The sequence below is a fragment of the Bos taurus genome, chromosome 8, assembly GCF_002263795.3.
Source record: "Bos taurus isolate L1 Dominette 01449 registration number 42190680 breed Hereford chromosome 8, ARS-UCD2.0, whole genome shotgun sequence".
NCBI lineage: Eukaryota > Metazoa > Chordata > Mammalia > Artiodactyla > Bovidae > Bos > Bos taurus.
This window is the reverse complement of record NC_037335.1, coordinates 63352053-63368009: the sequence shown is the minus strand read 5'-3', so window position 1 is coordinate 63368009 and position 15957 is coordinate 63352053. Positions and strand designations below refer to the sequence as shown.

The window sequence follows — 15957 nt, the reverse complement described above, 5'->3', positions numbered from 1 at the left end:
GTAAGCACTTTAGGTGGTTTATCTCACATGTAAAAACACTACAGAAGAGGTATTAAGATTATCCTTAGTTATAACTGAATCATTTTGCTGTATACTTGAAACTAACTCAACATTGTAAATTAACTGTGAAAAGTGAAGTCGCTCAGTCGTGTCCGACTCTTTGCGACCCCATGGACCCTCTGTCCATGGGATTTTCCAGGCAATAGTCCTGGAGTGGATTGCCATTTCCTTCTCCAGTGGATCTTCCCGACCCAGGGATGGAACCCAGGTCTCCTGCATTATAGACAGACGCTTTACTGTCTGAGCCACCAGGGAAGCCAAATGGGACTCAGATGGGCTCAGACGGTAAAGTGTCTATCTACAATCCGGGAGACCCAGGTTCGATCCCTGGGTTGGGAAGATCCCCTGGAGAAGGAAATAGCAATCCACTCCAGGACTATTGCCTGGAAAATCCCATGGACAGAGGAGCCTGGTAGGCTTCAGTCCATGGGGTCACAAAGAGTCAGATAGGACTGAGCAAATTAACTGTACTTCAAACAAAAAAATATACTTTTTAATTTCTTAAAAAAGATTATCCTCAGATATACAGAAGAAGAAACTCAGGCACAGAGAGGTTAAGTAACTTGTCCAAAGTCACACATCTAGTGATGATAGGGCCAGAATTTAAATCCAGACAGTCTAACTCCAGAGACACTAGAGAAGAAATGATGACAGTGCCAGATTTGATAGTTTCCCATAGGAATTTCTTTTCCCTACCCATTAACTGATGTGGCTACATTTCTGGCCAAGCCCACCAAGAACACAAAATACAAGAGGTTCGGATTTTCATTTCTCTGGTTTACAAATCTGTGAAAATTAAACAAAAAATACTCTCCCACATTATTTGATTCTTTAAAATATAAAACAATTAAAAAGGAAAGTTTCCTTGGAACTGAAGTTGCTTTTCCAGAATCTGGTTAACATTCAGAATTCGAAAGGGAATATAAAATAAAACTGTTCAATGTCAGGTCATTTCTTTCAAGAGTCTACAACTAAATGCTGTGCAGTGTGGGCTGGACACATGGAACTGAGTTTCCATTATGTTCAATCATGCAAAATTTGATCAATGTAGTGGACATTTGTTATGTTACAGTGACCCTGCCAGGTAGCTGGGAAGCCTATCTTAACTTCTGAGATCATGTGACATTATGAAGTATACATCCAAAACTAAACATTGTTTCTCTGTCTGCCTACTTCAATATTTTAATAGGAAAACTGTCAGTGAGAATCTTATTTGCAAATGATTTGTGTGTTTAAATAAAACTAAAAAATAAATTTAAATAAAATTCCCTTAAAATTATGTATTTGGGAAAACTAGACAGCTACATGCAAAAATAACCAAACTGGAATACTTTCTCACACCATGCACAAGAATAAACTCAAAATGGATTAAAGACTTAAAAAAACATAGGCAGTATGCTCTTTGACATCAATCTTAGCAGCATTTGTTTCTTTTTTTGGACGTTTCCTTAGGCAAGGGAAACAAAACCAAAGTAAACAAATGAGACTACTTCAAACCAAGAAACTTTTGCACAGTGAAGGACACTATCAACAAAACAAAAAGGGTGCCAACTGAATGAAAGAAAATATTTACAAGCAACTTATATGATAAGGGGTTAAGATTCAAAATACACAAATAACTCATACAACCCAACATTTAAAAAACAAGCAATCCAATTAATAAATGGGCAGCAGAGATCTGAACAGATATTTTTCCAAATAAGACATACAGATGGCCAACAAGCATATGAAAAGATGCCCAATATCATAATCATCAGGGAAATGCAAATTAAAATTACAATGAGCTATCACCTCACCCATAGGAATGGCTATTATAAAAAAGATAACAAATAGTAAGTGTTGGTAAAGTTGTGCAGAAGAGAGAACCCTCATGCACTGTTGGTGAGAATGTAAATTGGTGCAGCCACTAGGAGATTCCTCAAAAAATTAAAAATAGAACTACCATACAATCCAGCAAACACTAATTTGAAAACAATACATGCACCTCTATGTTCACTGCAGCATTATTTATAATAGCTAAGATATGAAACCAAGCTAAGTGCCCATCAACAGATGAATGGATAAAGATCTGGCATATATACACAATGGAATATTACATAGCCACAAAAAGGAATGAAATCTTGCCATTAGTGACAACACAGATAAAGCTAGGCCATTATGCTAAGTAAAAACAAAATCAGACAGAGAAAAGTAAACACTGTATGATTTCACTTACATGCAGAATCTAAAAAAAGAAAAGTGGGACTTCCCTGACAATCCAGTGGTTAAGTCTCCTAGCTTCCACTACAGGGGGCACAGGTTTGATCCATGGTTGGGGAACTAAGATCCTTCATGCCAGGTGGTGTGGCAAAAAAAATAAACTAAATAAAACAAATTAACAAATATAACAAAAGAGAAACAGGGTTTTTGAAACAGATGCAAAAAACAAACAGGTGGTTGCGAGAGAAGAGGGGGTTGAGGGGGGGAGAGAAATAGGTGAGGGAGATTTAAGAGGTACAAGCTTCCAGTTGCAAAATAAATGAGTCACAAGAATGCAATGTACAGTCTGGGGGATATAATCAATAATTATTTAATCTTTGTATGGGGACAGAGTATAAATAGATTTACTGCAGTGATCATTTTGAAATGTACTGAAATATCAAATCACTATGTTGTGTATAAGAAACTAACAGTTTCTTAAGTCAATTATACTTCAAAAACAAACAAACTCATAAAAAGAGATTAGATTTATGGTTGTCAGAAGTAGGGTATGGGGGGGGAATGGACGAAGGAAGTCAAAGGTACAAAATTCCAGTTATAAGATAAATAGGTACTAGGGATAAAATGTCCATGATACAGATAATTAATACTGCTGTATGTATGTTATATATGAAAGTTAAGAGAGTAAATCCTGAATTCTCTTTACAAGGAAAAAATATTTTTCCATTAAATTTTCTATTTAATTCTGTAACTACATGAGATAATGGATGTTCCTAAACTTATTATAATAATAATTTCATGATGTATGTAACTCAAATTATTATGCTATACACCTTAAATTTATTCAGTGCTATAAGTCAATTATATCTCAGTAAAAGGAGAAGGCAATGGCACCCCACTCCAGTACTCTTGCCTGGCAAATCCCATGGATAGAGGAGCCTGGTAGGCCGTAGTCCATGGGGTTGCTAGGAGTCAGACATGACTGAGCAACTTCACTTTCACTTTCATGCACTGGAGAAGGAAATGGCAACCCGCTCCAGTGTTCTTGCCTGGAGAATCCCAGGGACGGGGGATCCTGGTGGGCTGCCGTCTCTGGGGTCGAACAGAGTCGGACATGACTGAAGCAACTTAGCAGCAGCAACAGCAACACTGAAAGAACAAAATCATAAATATATTTAAAAATAAAAACTGTCAAATAAACATTAATTCTCTGGGCTTATTATCAATTGAAAATATTACTCAAAAATAAATGTTAGACATTATATGATGACATTTTCCTGACCAGAAAGCCTAAAATTTTTAAATCATATTTTAAATAAGACTACTCCTTCCTTAATAAGAGAACTGAAATTGTCCCAAAGTATTAATAAATAAAAAAACTCAATATTGAAGGCAACTCCAAATTACTTAATAAAAAATGTTCATTAGTGCATGTAATAAACTCTTATATTGAATACAAAGAAATACATGATTTCGTTAAAAGAAAATGTTTCACTACTCTTCACTAAAAAACAGGCTGAAGGAATATGTAAAGTATATATGTTTTAAAGATGTCAAATTATTAACCTTCCTCTTTACAATATATTGTGGGGAAAGGGAACATGATTTGGTGCCTCTTTTAAGCCCTTTGAGGCTTCCCTTGTGGCTCAGCTGGTAAAGAATCTGCCTGCAATGTGGGAGACCTGGGTTGGATCCCTGGGTTGGGAAGATCCCCTCGAGAAGGGAAAGTCTACCCACCCCAGTATTCTGGCCTGGAGAATTCCATGGACTGTACAGTCCATGGGGTCACAAAGAGTTGGACACCACTGAGCGACTTTTACTTTACTTTAAGCCCTTTAGCAAATGACCCTGTTTAGTTCAGTTGCTCAGTCGTGTCCAGCTCTTTGCAATCCTATGGACTGCAGCACGCCAGGCCTCCCTATCCATCACCAACTCCCGGAGTTTACTCAAATTCATGTCCATTGAGCCGGTGATGCCATCCAACCATCTCATCCTCTGTCATCCCTTTCTCCTCCTGCCTTCAATCTTTCCCAGCATCAGGGTCTTTTCAAATGAGTCAGCTCTCCGCATCAGGTGGCCAAAGTATTGGAGTTTCAGCTTCAGCATCAGTCCTTCCAATGAATATTCAGGACTGATTTCCTTTAGGATGGACTGGTTGGATCTCCTTGCTGTCCAAGGGACTCTCAAGAGTCTTCTCCAACACCACAGTTCAAAAGCATCAATTCTTCGGCGCTCAGCTTTCTTCACAGTCTAACTCTCACATCCGTACATGACCACTGGAAAAACCATAGCCTTGACTAGATGGACCTTTGTTGGCAAAATAATGTCTCTGCTTTTTAATATGCTGTCTAGGTTGGTCATAACTTTTCTTTCAAGGAGCAAGTGTCTTTTAGTTTCATGGCTGCAGTCACCATCTGCAGTGATTTTGGAGCCCCAAAAGATAAAAATCTGTCACTGTTTCCACTGTTTCCCCATCTATTTGCCATGAAGTGATGGAACCAGATGCCATGATCTTCATTCTCTGAATGTTGAGTTTTAAGCCACCTTTTTCAGAGCCTGGGAACGCCCAATATACCCCAGGATAGTACACCACAGAGGCCACAAGGTGTCGCTTTCTGACAACCTCTAGCTTTGCAGCACACACTATTCTTCAAGGGGAAGGATGTTATTAAATTTTGAAGGGGAAGAAGAGGAAGGATGTTACTATATTTTGATGCAATAACCAAAAGTGCATCCACGAGAACACACAGCAATTAATGCATCCAGATTAACAGAAGTTTCCCTCTAACATCCCTAAACCTAAAACTTAAATCTATTTTTACCATCTTCATCTTTTCCCCTGGAGCAACCCAGAGCATGTTTTTCTGTTTTTTGCAACTTGAGGGATCCAAGTTCCTTGACTGGGGATGGAACTCGTGCCCACTGCTGTGGAAGCACAGAGGCCCAACCACTGGCCCACCACGGAATTCCCACCGTGAGCATGTTAACATTACTGCAGATTAGGGATACCAACCCCTAAATTTTCCATAGTTACTTTTTAGTCTTCACAAACACTCAATGGGATGCCCTGAGGAGGAATTGTTATCCTTATTTTACTGATGAGGAAACCAAAGCCCAGAGAGGTTATAACGGGCCAATGAAAATTCCAGTGACCAGGTTTCCCGACACATAGCACCCCAGCTGGGGCCTGTAACCCTGCCTCTCCTCCATCCCTCGGCGTGGAAGTGGTTGGGAGTAGGGTTCCACTGTTCAGCTTTTTAGAAATTAATGTAAAATACTTTATATTAAACTGATATGAATTTGCAGGTATTTATGTTTATAAAATAAAGTTTCAGAGGGTATTCATGGCTGCTCTAATTCATTATGAACTGTGCTGTGATGGGTTTCCAAGGAAGCTCTCTGTTGTTCAGGGAATGTATTAGTTTGCTAGGATTGCCCTAAAGAAACACTGGGCTTTAAACAACAGAAATTAATTTTCTCACAATTGTGGAGGCTAGAAATCCATCATCAAGGTGTCAACAGGGCTATTTCTTTTGAGGCCACTCTTCTTGGTTGGTAGATGGCTGTCTTCCCCAGATCTTAGCACCCATGCATGTGTGGGTGTGTATGTGTGTGTTAATCTCTTCTTATAAAGACATGAGTCAAACTGGAGTAGGGCCCACCTTACTGACTTCATTTTACCTTAATTACCTCTTTAAAGGTCCTATCTCCAAACACTGTCACATTCTGAGATACTGGGGTTGGAACTTCAACATATGAATTTAAGGGTGACAATTCAACCTGTAACAGGATGAAAAAGTTGAGAAACGTGCAATACCCCTTCCAACTCTTTACCCACAAGAATGGCAGTGTTCTAGTCTATGTCCCAAGATCACATGATTAATAATCATTGGTGCTAGAATTCAAATACTGGAGTTCCATATGACACCAGTGACTAAGCATTCAAGCTGAATATTGATAAGCACAGCTTTTACTGCCTTTAACTTCCTCCACCAAATAGTTCATACTGGCAGCTACTTTCCTTTTTACCCAATAGCTATTTAGAAAATTTGTTTTTACTTCCAAGAGATTAGATTGGTTAACTTTGTTATTATTTTCAAATTTTCATGACAAAGTATTTGCTGGCACGAAATCTTTCTAGATAACAAAAATGTCTCCATGTCAAAATGACATGGAGCATAATATAAAAAAACTAAGTAATCCCTATTTAATTGATTCAACCTTATCATTGCATTCTGATCTCTGTATCTTTGTTTTTTGTGGCTGTCTTCCAGCAAATCTCACAAAGGCTAAAAGTGGTGCTAAAATCTCCAGTTGTAATTGTAGTATTTCCAAGTTTTAAATGGTGTGAATTCTACTATATAATCTAACATCCTGTCTATGGTTTACTGCCTCTTGCCTAGAGGTCTTCTTTACTGAGTTTTAATTATAGTTAACATTTACTGTGTCCCACCCTCTGTGCTTGTAGTTTCACACAAATTGCTTTAAAACCAAAGTAACTCTAGCAATATTGATCATGTGGATCCAGATTTATGGAAATTGGAATTTATACAGTATTGAAGAAAAATACGGTAATCCAAATCCTGAAGGATGACGCTGTGAAAGTGCTGCACTCAATATGCCAACAAATTTGGAAAACTCAGCAGTGGCCACAAGACTGGAAAAGGTCAGTTTTTATTCCAATCCCAAAGAAAGGCAATGCCAAAGAATGCTCAAACTACCACACAATTGCACTCATCTCACACGCTAGGAAAGTAACGCTCAAAATTCTTCAAGCCAGGCTTCAGCAATACGTGAACCGTGAACTTCCAGATATTCAAGCTGGTTTTAGAAAAGACAGAGGAACCAGAGATCAAATTGCCAACATTCGCTGGATCATGGAAAAAGCAAGAAAGTTCCAGAAAAACATCTATTTCTGCTTTGTTGACTATGCCAAAGCCTTTGACTGTGTGGATCACAATAAACTGTGGAAAATTCTGAAAGAGGAATACCAGACCACCTGACCTGCCTCTTGTGAAACCTGTATGCAGGTCAGGAAGCAACATTTAGAACTGGACATGGAACAACAGACTGGTTCCAAATAGGAAAAGGAGTACGTCAAGGCTGTATATTGTCACCCTGCTTATTTAACTTATACGCAGAGTACATCATGAGAAACGCTGGGCTAGAGGAAGCACAAGCTGGAATCAAGATTGCCGGGAGTAATATCAATAACCTCAGATATGCAGATGACACCACCCTTATGGCAGAAAGTGAAGAAGAACTAAAGAGCCTCTTGATGAAAGTGAAAGAGGAGAGTGAAAAAGTTGGTTTAAAACTCAACATTCAGAAAACTAAGACCATGGCATTCGGTCCCATCACTTCATGGCAAATAGATGGGGTAACAGTGGAAACAGAGGCAGATTTTATTTTTCTGGGCTCCAAAATCACTGCAGATGGTGACTACAGCCATGAAATTAAAAGACGCTTACTCCTTGGAAGGAAAGTTATGACCAACCTAGACAGCATATTAAAAAGCAGAGACATTGCTTTGCCAACAAAGGTCTGTCTAGTCAAGGTTATGGTTTTTCCAGTAGTCATGTATGGATATGAGAGTTGGACTATAAAGAAAACAGAGTGCCGAAGAATTGATGCTTTTGAACTGTGGTGTTGGAAAAGACTCTTGAGAGTCCCTTGGACAGCAAGGAGATCCAACCAGTCCATCTAAAGGAAATCAGTCCTGGGTGTTTATTGGAAGGACTGATGTTGAAGCTGAAACTCCAATACCTTGGCCACCTGATGCGAAGAGTTGACTCATTGGAAAAGACTCTGATGCTGGGAGGGATTGGGGGCAGGAGGAGAAGGGGACGACAGAGGATGAGATGGTTGGATAGCATCACCGACTTGATGGACATGAGTTTGGGTGAATTCCAGGAGTTGGTGATGGACAGGGAGGCCTGGCGTGCTGCAGTTCATGGAGTCACAAAGAGTCAGAAACAACTGAGCATCTAAACTGAACTGAATTCAGAAAAGAAGGGAGATCTGTTCCTAACCTGGCAGTGCTAGTCCTTGTAGGCAGTGGCACAAGCCATGTAAGGGTCCCTGGAGGAATAACCTCGGGAGCAACCTCTACCAACATTGGTAATAGGTCCTAACCCTGATACCCAACTGGAAGGAATGACTGACTATACCAGGAACCAACTCATAGAAAGGTACACCTGAACTAAATTTGGATTTTATTGCTTTCAAACCCCCCTTTGGCTGGAACAACAGTATAATTAACATATCACTGATTTTGTAATGAAAATTCAGTCCTCCTTCCCAATACAGACTGAAGATAATGGGAAGGTTCTAAGGATAGAGGAAAACGAAATTTATTGATTTGACAGCAAATGAGGACAGTAGCAGACTAACTTCCTGAAAATTACCGTCCTGCTTTCTGGGAGAAACCAGGAGTATTTAAGGAAAGTCTTGAGACTGGGGTTAAAAGGAACAAGCAAAACTAGCAAGAAGGCCCGCCAGCATTAATCAGTAACAAAGAATGCAAATTTAGTTCCCAGCAACACAAGGGGAAGATAGGAAAAACAGTTTTAGAAATCATCTATCAAAACAGTTTTAACCTTGTGGCCCTTTTACAGTTGGGAGGATGTTACTTCTTTTCATTTGCTTATTAAGAGACATTATCCCGTATACTAGGAACTTGGGAAATACTGTTACTATAAATTATAATTTCTGCAGTGAACCTGTATTTAAAAAATTACTGTACTGGCAAAGACAGTCTCAGTCTCTGGGCATAATTTACCCGGAAACGAGAATTTTGTTAAGGATTGGAGAAGGCAATGGCAACCCACTCCAGTATTCTTGCCTGGAAAATCCCATGGATGGAGGAGCCTGGTAGGCTGCAGTCCATGGGGTCGCTAAGAGTCGAGGACGACTGAGCGACTTCACTTTCACTTTTCACTTTCATGCATTGGAGAAGGAAATGGCAACCCACTCCAGTATTCTCGCCTGGAGAATCCCAGGGACAGAGGAGCCTGGTGGGCACAAAGTCGGACACGACTGAAGCGACTTAGCAGCAGCAGCAGAGAAAGAGAAGCTAAAGGGAGAGGAGCTAAGAAAGGGCTAGGGCACCGTGATGCCTCGAAAGAGGTGGACAGAAATGGGTTCTACAGCCTAAGAGAAGAGATGCGCCTGACAGGAGGGAAGGGGAAAAACTTTAGGTCAAGTGGTAGAATGAGACATGAGGTTGAACGAGTTAATCAGGGCCTATTTGTCTGTGTAAACAATTTGCTGAGTCCAGCCCCAGTCAGGGTAGCAGCCGGACCAGGCGCCCCAGGTAACGCAAGCAGCCAGAAAAGGAGGCTGGGACGGAGGGCGGAGAGGCCGCCGCGGTCAGGGGTGAATCACGAATAAACAGCCGCGGGTACTGAGCCAACGAGCCCCACAAGCCGAGAGCAGTGCCGGATGTGGCGACACTGAGCAGGGCGTCCCTTTCAGCCAATAGCCGCGCGGTCCGCCGTCCGACGGTGACCGGAGCGGTACCTGGGGAGAAAAGGCGGGAGGCCCATGAGGCGCGAGAAAGGACCACCCTTCCACGCCATTACGCGAGTTACCAGAGCAGTGTACCGGAGGACCCGCGTCTCTTTCAGCTTCCCTTCCGCGGGTTAACTAATTCAGAGACACCACGCCTTCAACCTGTGGACTGCCTCATGCCGGAAGCTGCCCCCAGTAAAGATGGCGCACAGGCAACGAGGAAAAGCCTGAAGTAGGCGGGAAAGGAGGAGCCGGCAGAGGGCGTGCCGGGGCGTGTCCTGGCGGCCGAGGTCCGAATGGGCGTGGCCATCCGCCCCTACTGGGCTTTCGATCTATGAGGCTCACAAGCTGCAGCCAACCGAGTCCCTCCGTCGTCTCCTGGAGGCGGGTCGCCACTGGCCCCGCCCCCGTCGGATCACTCCCTTTTGGAAGGTTATCACCTGAGTTTTCAAGATTTGAGTGGGGTTGGGCCACTAACCTCCAGTCCCTCTGCGATGGAGGGCGCGCAGGAGAGCCCCGCGGAGTCTGGTTCCTCCGTCCCGTGGTCCGAAGAGCCTGCTGGCTCGGCCAAGGTTCCCGAGGTGTCGCTTTCGGAGGAGTCGGAGGGCTGTACCCGGCCCCTGGAGGCGACCCCCCCAAAGCTTTGTGGATATTTAAGTAAGTTTGGTGGCAAGGGGCCCATCCGGGGCTGGAAATCCCGCTGGTTCTTCTTCGACGAGAGGAAATGTCACCTGTATTATTCGCGGACCGCGCAGGATGCGAATCCGTTGGACAGCATCGACCTCTCCAGTGCGGTGTTTGATTGCAAGGCGGACGCCGAGGAGGGGACTTTCGAAATCAAGACTCCCAACAGGATAATTACCTTGAAGGTAAATGGAGCACTGTTTTCCCTTTTTGGCCGGGATGGGATCCCAGGGCACCGCTGAGCACGGGTGGGTGGTCACAATAAACTTACCATAATCACCGACCCCGATCACCTCAGTGAACCCTGGGTGCCCAGGGTTTTGTGTTTTTCAAAGCGCATTCACACCCATTTCCTCATTAGATTCCTGCAGTAAAGGCCGGGATGATGGACCTATATTACGGATCAAAAAACTGAGTCATAAAGGGGTAAAGGGACTGGTTTGAGTCACACCACTAAAAAGTAGTGTAGCCCACACTTGGAATCTCATAGCTTCCCTACTTCTCAGTACCTTATCAAAACTTTTAGGATACAGTCCATTGGGTTGCAAAACAGTCAGACAAAACTTAACCAGCTTAACAACAAAAAACTAGGCAGTTACCATAACTTTCTTACTTAGGGCTGAAGTATAGTCAAGATATGAGCTTTACAATCCTCTTTCAAGGCCTGGATTCTGAATTACTTTTCTTGATGTTGTAGCCAAGGGGAGTGAATGCTGAGAAAACATTGGCAGAGATTGGGAGATAAACACTTAGGTTTCACTGATCAACCTACATTGTTCATTGAAGCATAGCCAAACCTGTTTTCTCATCAGTAAGTTCTGTTTTATTATCATATTTAACTGGAAAAGCCTGAAGCATTGCAAAGGCCATGCGCTTTGAAATCAGACAGGCTTGGATTCAAATTCTGCATCAGCTACTTACTAACTGTGTGACTCTGGGCAAGTTAACCTCTTAGTACCGAGGTAGTTTGTGAGACTAAAACAAGGTATGTAAGCACCTGGCACATCACAAGTTGCGGAATTAATCTCAGCCTATACTACTGCTGGCATCTAGTGGGTGCACAATACGTATTTGTTGACTGAGCACACATAGTAACAGAACCAAGGTCAGAAACTTCTTGTCCAGTGAAAGTGCCTAGAACTTAACTGGAAAGAAAGATTGGTGTGGGCTAGGAGTTCTGGAATTCACACTCAGAGAGGAGTGTGCCAGTAGACTGCTTCCCTCCCACCTCTACTTCCAGCCAATGGAGAATCTATTGAGCCCCCTGGATATAGCTCACAGCTTTTAGTTGCACTTTAATGACTAGGCCAGTCTTGTGACCAGGCTGCAGTGGGGGGTGGGTGACAGTCCATCAGGAGAAAATGATGGCTGAGCTGTAGCATTGGGGAAGGAGACATATGCAGGTGGCTATGGATATGAGAGAGGAGTCAAGGATGGCTTGTGTAACTGGCTGACTGCCTGGTTGGGCCAGTCACTGACAGGAGGGAACCCCAATTGAGGAAACAACAGGACATGCAGTCATATGTCCCCTTGGTAGATTCTTAAGTTTCAAGAGGAGAGGGGCCATGTGGGCTCACCAGTGTCTCCACTGCCTACCACAGTCCCTGACACATACCATAGATGCTCAATATACACATGTCCAGAGAATTAATAAAATGGGATGTTTGGGTATGAGTGGGAGTTTGTGAGCACAAGGTCATGGTGAAGCCCTGGAAGAAGCTGAGGTCTCTCAGGGAAAGCTTTGATATATAGAAAGAGAATGGTGGACAGCATTTTATCTGATTTGATCCCTCCATGGCAGGCTGAGGGCCCCTTTCATGGAGCCTCCTGCCTTCTGCACACCTCACCCCTGGCCCTCTTGAGAAGAGGGCTTGCCCTGGTTGCTTGCTTATATTCTCACACGGCCTTGACTGTGGTCATCTCTGTGAGGCTTACCTTCCAATCCTAGCGAGCTGCCCAGCTTCTGCAGCCCATCTGATCCCAGGCCTTCTCTCTGTAAGTCACACTCTCCTGGCCATAAATTATAACAGGTCTCTGGCTTAGAAGTGGGAGACCTGGGTTCTGGGACCAGCTCTACCACCACCTGCCTGGGCCACCTCACAGCCTTAGTTTCTCCAAGTTTCTCCATCTATAGCAGGGGCCAAGCACTCCTGCCCTGCTTCCCCAGTGGAGGATCAGGCAACGTAATGGATGTGAGAGTAGGTGTGTGGACCATCCAGTACCAGGGGACTGATGACCAGTGTCAGGTGTACCTTGTGTGGGCTGCCTGGAGGTGCCACTGAATTGTTGTTGAGCGCATGTGACTTTCCAGGTCCCAGTCGTATCATCCTCAGAAAGGGGGGGATTCTCCTCACTCCACAAAGTTGACTAGGACACTGAGATGTCACACAAGAAGGTAGTGATGCTACCCGGGCCCCAGCCAAGTCAGAATTTCAAAGCTCTCTCCCTCTCTCTCAATGTCTCCAAACTCTTTTATCCAGTGAGCACATTTGGAGCTCCTGCTGCATGTCAGGAACTCTGCTGGACACTTTCCTTCCCTCATTTCACCCTTATAACCACCTTATGGACCGAGTGTTATCATCACCATAGTACAGATGAAAACACTGAGGCCCAGAAAGGTTAAGATATCTCTGAGTGGAAGATCAGAGCCTGGTTATCTTCTATGACTGAGGAGCATGTGGTGTTTCAAAGATGGGCACCTATCCACAGTGGCAGTGTTTTGTTTTGTTTTTTGTTTTCTCAGGAAGGAGAGAGTTGCCAAACTTCCCATGACCTTCTCACATCCCTCACCCAGTCCCACCGTGTGGGCACAGGGCCTTGCCAACTAACCCTTGTGCTTCTCAGGCTGCCACCAAGCAAGCGATGCTGTACTGGCTGCAGCAGCTGCAGATGAAGCGCTGGGAGTTCCACAACAGCCTGCCTGCACTTCCTGCTGCCCACGACGCTGCCCTGGCTGGGAATGGGCCTGCCCTGCGCCTTGAGCTAGGTACCCAACAGGCTTGCCTTCTATTCATACACCCAGGGCTTTTGGTGACCAAGCCTCTACCCTCCTGTTGGGAGTAAGTGGGAGGAGTCCTCTGCTAAAGAAGCAGAGAGCCAGGGATGTGGCTCAGGATCAGCTAGGGCAACAGTATAGCATCCATGGCAAGAACACAGGCTCTGAGGCCATGCTGGCTGGCTTTAGATCCTCATCCTGTGCAATCTTAGGCAAGTTGCTTAACCTTTCTGAGCTTCAATTTCCTTCCCTGTAAAATGAGGTTAATAAACTATACCTACTTCTTAGGGTTATTATAAGGATTAAATGAATCTACACAGCTTAAGTGGTTGGAATGATGTCTGAGCATTGTCAGAGTTCAGTAGACGTCAGCTAATATTATGATGATAGCAATTATGCAAAGATTTCAAGAACTTTCACAACCTGTGAGGAAGGTTAATGAGAAAATGCAGTTATTGTTGTTGCTTCTGACATAAATGCTTTTGTGTTGTGAGTCGAGTAGATCTGTGATCTTATCCCATGTTTCTGTAGGGCAGAACCTTTACCCCCAGGTGACCCATAAGAACCCAAATCCTAAAACGTCTCAGCATGGAGGAGTCCTGGAGCTCATACCCTCCCACACCCATATTGCAGCCAGGACTGTGACTGGCAGGTTTTAGAACTGAGACAGAAAACCACCCACAGGGCTGTAGCGTGTCTAACATGCTTCACCATTAGTTGACAGGGACCCCCGTGGGCGAGGGCGGGACCTGTGACCAGCCGCCTCCTAGACCCTAGTACCCAGATGCATTACAGACCGAGCTCATCTGCCTTTATCCTTCTCCCCACTTTTCCTTCCCTCAGCCAATGGCCTTCATTTACCATTTGCCCCTTCCTGAATCTCAGCCAGTCCAGTCAGTCGCCTGGGCCGGCGATGTCTGCTTTCTGGCGTGCACGTCAGATCCAGGTGCTCACTGCTATTGTCTTGGGTCAGGCCTCCACTCTTAGCTGGACAACCACAGCAGCCTCCTCTCCAGTGTCTGCGTGTCCCAGCCTGCCACCGCAGACCCCACCTCTTCACTGTAGCCCAAGCGAGCTTTCTCAAATGAGAACCTGAGCCGCACCCCCTTCCATGGCCGCCCTCCATGTCCCAGGCCCAGCTTTTTAGCACCAGATTCAGGCCTTGTCCTTCCTGGTCTCACCTTTGCCTGTGCGCCCAGTGCCTACCTTGTGCTGTGCACTTCAGCAGCACCAGAGGCGTCCCTGCCTACTTTTGTCCACGTGACACATTCCTGCTTACACTCTCCGGCCACACTCCACTGTCACCTCCTTGCTAACTTCCTCTTGGCAGCCTTCCAGGACTTTGCCAGCTGGATTCTGTGAGCTCTCAACGCTTTTTGCAGACAGTTAACGTTATGTTCTAATCACAGTGTGCTTGTCAGTCTCTGCCCCCTACCCTCCAAAGGTGGGTTCCATGTCTCTGTCACCTGTATCCTCAGTACCTGATGCCCTGCCGGGCACATTGGGTATCTACTGAATGAATGTGTCAGTAAGTATATTGAATTTTATCATTAAGTGAGAAAAGGAATATATAGCCCTTAGCATAAAGCCGGATACATAGTGAATGCTCAGTGCTTGAGAACTGCCCTAATAATGCAGTTACTGAATGTGTCTGTACACTGTCATGGTAAATACTTCTTTTTAATGGTTTATGATAATCATTCATAATTTCCAGAGAGAACCTTCTGTGTGTTTTATGCTGCTAAGCACTTTCTTTGGGGAAGGGTGTGTTTGCTTTTGCTTCTGCGCTTCTCACCCTCCTCTCCCATCTCTGGGAGAGCCAATAGCCCTGACTACGCCAGAACCTGTGGCTGAATGACACAGTTGCCAGATCAACCTCAGACTAGGAGTACCAAGGAAGCCTTCCATTGACAGGATTCCCAAGTGTCCAAAGAACCAGGTTATCAGAAGAATGCCTTTGGTTCAACACACTCAGTGGGCCTCTTCTGGGCCTGCCCCTGCAGTGGATGTCGGGGGAGGGGAGTTGCCTTAATGACCAGGCACCAGTCTCCTTCGGGGATCTGGGGGTGGGGCGTGGGGAGGGGGTGGGTTGGGGAATAGGGTTGGGGTAAGATGCAGGAAGCCAGGATGTAGACTTCTCCTCTGAAGCCTTTCTCATCCCACAGCAGCCTCCACCCTCCTGGACACAGGGGCCCTGAGGAACCTTCCCTAGAAAGACATTTCCGGAGTCTTGAGCAAGTTGGCAGACCCCGCTAGAGCAGACTGCCCCACCTCTCCAGCCTCCACCCTTCCTGGGAGGAAGCAGAGGCATGCTCCTAGGGGAGCAAAAACCAACAGACTTGCATCTGACTTTGAGTCACGGACACTTCATCTTCTTCAAAAGTGTTTAATCATGTCCTTGAGCAATCTGCAAGGCATGTTCTCTGCGGCCTTTAAGTGTTTATTTTATACACCTTTATTTTAAACACCGTTATTTTATAGTTGCCGTAAACACTGGTCTCTATAAG

General features: G+C 44.4%; 1 protein-coding gene and 1 long non-coding RNA gene across 4 annotated transcripts in view; one reads left to right on the top strand and one right to left on the bottom strand.

The window, feature by feature from the left end:
- Positions 1-9988, bottom strand: part of LOC132345966 (uncharacterized) — a 36153-nt gene extending 26165 nt beyond the window's left edge. The window contains exons 1-3 of one of the 3 annotated variants that reach the window (XR_009495599.1): positions 9852-9988; positions 5950-6039; positions 2614-3408 (exon numbers count right to left, since the gene is read on the bottom strand). This is a non-coding gene — a long non-coding RNA (uncharacterized lncRNA). Of the gene's footprint in view, positions 1-2613; positions 3409-5949; positions 6040-9851 lie in introns of those variants that run through there. The other 2 variants (XR_009495598.1, XR_009495600.1) reach the window with 2 other exon arrangements.
- A 254-nt stretch (positions 9989-10242) lies between these two features.
- The window catches only part of TBC1D2 (TBC1 domain family member 2), a 42518-nt gene continuing 36803 nt past the window's right edge, over positions 10243-15957 (top strand). The window contains exons 1-2 of the mRNA NM_001101981.1: positions 10243-10640; positions 13300-13441. Of these exons, the coding sequence (NP_001095451.1) occupies positions 10266-10640; positions 13300-13441 (517 nt within the window). The 5' untranslated portion in view covers positions 10243-10265. The remainder of the gene's footprint in view (positions 10641-13299; positions 13442-15957) is intronic.